At 36.7% G+C, this 6,600-nt stretch overlaps 1 protein-coding gene across 1 annotated transcript; it reads left to right on the forward strand.

Moving 5' to 3' along the window:
- Positions 1-2,130: 2,130 nt before the first annotated feature.
- On the forward strand, positions 2,131-5,276 carry LOC110026528. The gene is made up of 2 exons (XM_020727495.1): positions 2,131-3,722; positions 3,795-5,276. Exons 1-2 carry the CDS (start codon positions 2,383-2,385, stop codon positions 4,993-4,995), a joined length of 2,541 nt encoding a protein of 846 aa, XP_020583154.1. The 5' UTR covers positions 2,131-2,382; the 3' UTR covers positions 4,996-5,276.
- The last annotated feature ends 1,324 nt before the right edge of the window (positions 5,277-6,600 follow it).

Below are 6,600 nucleotides of genomic sequence, written 5' to 3' on the forward strand. Positions count from 1 at the left end.
ATATTTCTGTGTGTGTGTGTGTATGTGTGCCGCAAGCCAAGTACTGTTGGTTGGTTTTTTTCATTATAAGTTTTCTTAGGTCACGGGTTCGATCCCCAGTGGTGTTGGGTACTCGAATATTTAGGCACATGGCTCAAGCTTTCATCATATGATCTAGTGAATGGGAAATAGATATATTATTCAACCTGAAAATGTTTCCAATACAAACTCTGGATTGGGACAGATTTGGACAACCCACGTAACTTCCCAATTTGGACAGATTCTTCCGCTCCGCTCCGCTCCGCTTCGATCCAGCGTCTCATCATATGATCTAGTGAATGGGAAATAGATATATTATTCAACCTGAAAATGTTTCCAATACAAAAATAAAATTTGAAATTTAACCCGAGCTTAATTTGATCAAATAAATTTTAATCGAGCCGAGCAAGAACAAATTACTCATGAGCTATTTTGAACATGAATTGAATATCAACAACAATTTTTTTAACGAAACATTTGAGCACGGCCTCGTTCAAGCTCGACAAAGAAGGTTTATAAAAAAGAGTTGGTTCAGCGCATAACAACCAAAGTCTGACAATAATTTATGTAACTTATAACCTCTTGATCCACCTTAATTTTTCAAATAGATAATCTTGGAGTGTTATGTTTGTAATCTCTCGGATTATAATTTAGATTACACTTACTTAAGAAAAATAAATCTTGTAATTTATTAATCTTATCTAATTAGGGCTATCAAAACGGCTCGTTGTTCGCGAATAAAAAGAGATGGTTGAGCGCATAACAACCAAAGTCTGACAATTTATGTAACTAATAACCACTTGCTCCACCTTAATTTTATAGATAATCTTGAAGTGTTATGTTTGTAATCTCTTGGATTATAATTTAGATTACACTTAAAAAAATAAATCTTGAAATTTATTAATCATATCTAATTAGGGCTGTCAAAATGGCTCGTTGTTCGAATACGAACAAATATTTGTTCGCTCGTGTTCGGCTCATTGGCTTCAAAGAAATAAATAAATTAATAAATAAATAGTTCGGCTCGTTAGAACACGAACAACACGAACAAACATTTGTTCGTTCGTGTTCGGCTCATTTTGGCTCGAATCTACTACGATTTATAATTAATTAAAAGTTCTAATTAAGAAAATATAATAAAAATTTTAAATTAGATTCAAATGATGCTTTAAATCTTGCCCCAATTAATTGGGTACAAGGCTACTAAGATTTATAATTAATTAAACTATTAATTAGGAAAATATAATAAAAATTTTTGAATTAGATTCAAATGACGTTTTAAATCTTGTCACAATCATTAACATCTTATTAACTCGTGTTCGGCTAGCTAAGCAAACGAGCCAAACACAAACACAATTTTTGAGCTCGAAATGTAAACGAGCCGAACATGAGTAGAGTCTCGGCTCACTGGTGTTCGGCTCGTTCACACCCCTATATCTAATCATTTAATTTTGAATTTTCAAATTAATTTTCCCTTTTTCTCGGACATTTGACTAAAAACCCTAATAGGCTCAAACGGCCTTTTCTTTTAATAAACACGAGCGAGCCTATCTAATCATTTAATTTTGAATTTTCAAATTAATTTTCCCTTTTCTCGGACATTTGACTAAAAACCCTAATAGGCTCAAACGGCCTTTTCTTTTAATAGATACATTTACATACATACCCCCAATTCTTTTTTATATATGTAAAATCTAAACTTTAATTTTTACAGTTTTACCACTTAAATCTTTCAGATCACATAATTAACATCACCATTGCTCCTTTTTAAGAGCTCAAATGCATCTTTTAGTAAAAAAAATTAAATTAATGAACTGGCTCATTGGTATGACCTCTGGTGTAAGTCCCTCGGGTGGGGAGTTCGAATCTCGTGGCGCGGGTTATTCGAATTAGGAACAAGCACACAAGCGTTTTCAACCCTTTGATGGAATCGATATTTGCTGCTCGCTGGATCAAATATGGATTTCAACTTTTAATATATATATATATATATATATATTATTTTATTACCTTCCAAATGATTGATAAAACGGATAAAGAGGAGCTATTTGAGGCAGATAGAATTGATCGTAAGGTGAAAATTTATTTCATTCCATAATTTTAAGCCTCAAAATCACTTCAAAATATTGGACCGCATCAACGGCCGTAAGCCACGCGATCCACCGCCAGAGCATCCCAACCAACGGTCCAGATTGTTCTCCGAGTTTTTCCGAAACGCTTTCCTTTCTTTCCTCTCTCCCAACGGACGGCAAAATAGTCGACGTTTCTCTGTGCCCTAACCAAACTTCCACAGCGCTCTCATGGTGATAGGCGAGATAACTTCAGCAGTATTTTAGATTCCTTTCTCTCTCGTCTCGTTTTCTAATGGCGGATGCTATGGAGAAGAAGGGAGGCGGTTTATTAAGCGAAGGCGGCCTCGCTGTTATTTCAACGTGGTCCGTCATTCGTTCCCCTAATTTGTATGCTTGCCACCGATGTGGACTCGGTTTCCCGGTCAATTGTAGCGTCGAGCGGCTCAAAATCTTGGATAGCTTGTGGCGCGTCGTTCTCCTCTGCCATGAATGCTTTGCTCTTGTTGGATCAGGTCAGATTTGTTCCTACTGCTTCTCGTGGTTTCCAGAGTTGGAAAAGGGTCTTATTGATTGCAATACGTGCTTCCGACGCGTGCACCGGGGCTGCGTCTACCTGCACCACCGCAACTTCTCGGATTCGCTGCTCGATGCGCGCAGTTTTGTGTGCGTCGACTGTCGTCCCATCCCCCAATTGCCGCGAGAAGATCTTAAGAAGGATGGAGGTTCTTCATCTCGAAGAGCTTTTAGGGTTTCATTTCAAGATGCGGCTAAAGGCTCAGCACCGATTTTAGGGAAGAAGGCGATTGGTAAAGGTAAGGCTGGGGAGAATGTGGGAAAAAAGGTAATTGTGGGAAGGGGTTCTTCTGGTCTTAAGAGGAAGGCATTTGATGCTGTTGATATGGTCAAGAAGCCTTCTTGCGTCAATTTAACAGTCCCGGATGAGAAGATGGCTCTTCAATTGCATCAAACGATAAATGGATCAAAGAGGATTTTCAGGAGTTCTTGCCCTAAGGATTTAAGTAAGTTTACTGTTACAAGGAAAGAGCAATTGAGTCATAACTCTGTTGCTAGTATTATCGACTCAAATTCTGCTGCCCGTCCTTGCAAGATTGAAGCCAGTACTGAGAATGAATCTATTCTAGAGGGTAGAGGTGATTCTAAATCAATTTCAACTAATATTACATTATATAAGCAGGAGAATGGGGATCTGATGAAGCAAGTTAGGGCATGCAATGAAGGCTTCCCTGAGAATTTTTCATTGGATGAGATGGAGGGCTCTCTGAAGTTTCCAGATTGTGCTAATGATGGAATTAATGCTTGCCTTGCGTTGTTACGATGCCATACTTTTAATACTTGGTTGACCAATACACGGCCACTTAAAAAGCATAGATTCAACGATTATGATGGCGAAGAATCCTCTAAACTGCAGCAAAAAAGCATTGATTCTATAGGTCCAAATGGACTTTCGAAGAAATATGTCGGGAAAAGTTGGGATTCTGGAAGAATTATGCAAGAGAATTCTCATTCCACTTTGAATGATTCCCTATTATCTAAGCAGGAGAAAGGAGATCTAATGAAGCTAAATATAATTTGCAACGCACCTTGCTCAAGGGATTTCTCCTTGCAAGAGAGGTATTCTATAAAGTTTCCATATTCTACTGACGATGAAAGTAATGCTAACTCTACATTATTATCATGTCATAGGCTGAATAGTTGGTTGAAGAGTACAACACCAGTAGATAAGTATAGATTTGGTGATTTTGCAGAAGTGGAATCCTCTAAACTGCAGCAGAAGAGCATTGATGTGATTGTTCCAGGCATGCTTATGAAGAAATATTTCAGAAAACATCGAGATAATGGAAGGATTACACAAGGGAATTCTCATTCAATTTTAATTAATCGTCCATTTTTCAAGCCAAGGAATAGGGTTCTTATGAAGCAAACTAGGGAATGCAATGCAGGTTGTGTAAGAGATTTCTTCTTGAAGGAGGACTCTCTAAAGCATGTAGATTCTGCTGATGATGTTGGTAATGCTGGCCCTGCTTTGTTAACATGTTATAGTTTGAGTGCTTGTTCGAATAGTTCAATGGCATTGACTAAATACGGATTTGGTGATTGTAACGGAGAGGGATCCTCTACACTACAGAGAAAGAGCATTGATGCAATAACTTGTAGGTCTATGAAGAAATATTTTAGGAAACGTTGGAGCTCTAAAAGAATTATGAAGGGTAATTCTGAATCAGTTTTGGTTAATAGTCTATTACGTAAGGAGGAGAAGGAGGATCTTAGTACAGGCTGCTCAGGGGGCTTTTCCTTGAAGGACAAGGCGAGCTCTTTACAGTTTCCAGATTTCACTAATGATGGTAGTAATGCTGGATTTGCAACGTTACCTTGTAATAGTTTGAATGCTTTGCTGGATAGTACAATTCCTACAACGAATTATAGCTTTTGTAATGGCGATGGGGAGAGCTTGAAAGAAATGTCACGAAAGCCTATTGATACAATAGTTTCAGCTAATATGAAGAAATATTATAGGAAACGTCAGGGTTCTAAAAGAGTTATGCAAGTGAATCCACAATCAATTTCAGTTAATAGTCCGTTAGTTAAGCGGGAGAATGGGGATTTGATGAGAGGGTGCGAGACGAGCTGCCCGGGGGATGTCTCCTTGAAGGAGGAGATTTCTGTCAACTTTGCAGATTCTATTGATGATAGCAGTAATATTGATTCTGGATTGTTACAATTTCATGGTTTGAATAATTGTTTGAACGGTTCAATGCCACTAATAAAGCATACATTTGGTGATGGGGATGGAGAGAGATGCTCTAAATTGCAGCGTAGGAGCATTGATGCTATAGGTTCAGATGGGTCTTTGAAGAAATATTTCAGAAGAAAATTGGGTTCTTGAAGAAATATGCAGGGGAGTAACATGCAAATGCCACTTTGACAGCCAGGTTGCTTTGGAATGTCCTATGTATTCTCTGCTGCTACGTTCTTCTGGAAGCAATTTGTGAAGATCCCACTCTCAGAGGAGATAGGTTGTATGACACTCAAAACTTGACCACCTGGTTGATATAGTTATTCTTGGTGCAAACTTCTACTAGAATGAATTTGTAGATATTTTGCGCTGACTGTACCCCTGTTACCTCAAGATGATTTTATTTTTTTATTTTTTTTTATTTTTGTCACTCTTATATTTGGCCAGTTTGCCGTTTTTTTAGATATCAATTTGCAGTGCTAAACATAGCAAGTAACCGTTCACATGTATTTATGCCTCCTTGGCTTAAATTTGCAGTGCTAATTTCTGACCTTTTTTTTCTGACTGTATCTGTTACAATGTGAAAAGATGTTATAAAAGTGTTTTGAATCCAAGTAATAATAAAAGAAACCAATCACGTTTACTGGTGAAGCAAAGAGAAAGTGATTATTAGAATGACTAGATTTGAAGTGCTCTAGCAATTTACTGCTCTTAATTATGATCAGTGTCAGATATGCCCAGGCCTTTCACTGCAATTACTTCTAATTTGTAAATATTATTATAGAAGTAAATCTTTCACTTCTTGGGCTGCTGGTAAAGGCTGTGCAAGGGCGGCACAGGGTGTCTTGGATGAATGCTAATTTGTAAATTAATCTTATTGGTTTTGCACAAATGCATCAAACATTTTGCTCCTCAATCATTATGACAGTGCTTTATTTTTTAGTGTTAGTTTAATGGCTTTTGATGTGGTATAGCTGGTCCATGAAACCTACTGAATTGCTTGATCAAAATAGTAGGCAAGTTGGAATTTATGAATGTTTTCTTTCTCCATTGCTCAGTAATTTTTTGCCCACAAAATGTTTTTCTTTTTCACCTTTTTAATCATGCTACCATCTTTCATTATCAGATCTTTGTCATCATGCATCTTTTATAAGGTTTGTGAGAACATTCTTAAGCTTCATTTAGTCGTTCTCTGTTATTTATTTGCTTTATAAAAAACATTCTTAATCTTCATGGTCTTATATTTTGATGATTACAAGATTAATGGATCAAATGTCATGTTTCAACTAAGGTGATATCATCAGATCTCAACTAGAACATGTTATTTGTAGATGACATCAATTTAGATCTACTACAATTTGAAATAGTACTAAAACTCAGGAAGAGTGCCTTAAAATTTGTTAAATTTTCAACTATTTAAACTATCATAAAATTTAACTTTAATAAATATATATTGAATTTTAACTTACTTGAAGGGTGTATATTATTGTGAAGGCTTAATATATCAGTGGTTGATTGGTTCAGATTTGCTTCATGTCTTTGACACGCCCAAATGTTTGTTTTTGTACTTCATTTGATAATTTATTGTACCGTAAAGGATGATTGATACTCCTAAACACCATCTTCTAAAGCATTGCTTCCGATACTAGAACTAACCATGGATAGTGAGACATCATTGAGTTTAGTTAGCGCATCTTGTTGCCATACTTTTGGCACACTGTTCATAAATCGTTGGACATCAGCTGATGATGCTAA

Source organism: Phalaenopsis equestris, unplaced genomic scaffold (genome assembly GCF_001263595.1).
Source record: "Phalaenopsis equestris unplaced genomic scaffold, ASM126359v1 Scaffold000376, whole genome shotgun sequence".
Lineage (NCBI taxonomy): Eukaryota > Viridiplantae > Streptophyta > Magnoliopsida > Asparagales > Orchidaceae > Phalaenopsis > Phalaenopsis equestris.

Excerpts from the sequence above, each read along its gene's own strand:
- LOC110026528 (XM_020727495.1), top strand. The coding sequence starts at position 2,383 with ATGGCGGATGCTATGGAGAAGAAGGGAGGCGGTTTATTAAGCGAAGGC. Across the intron at positions 3,723-3,794 it reads GATTTCTCCTTGCAAGAGAG|GCTGAATAGTTGGTTGAAGA; the intron begins GTATTCTATAAA and ends ATCATGTCATAG.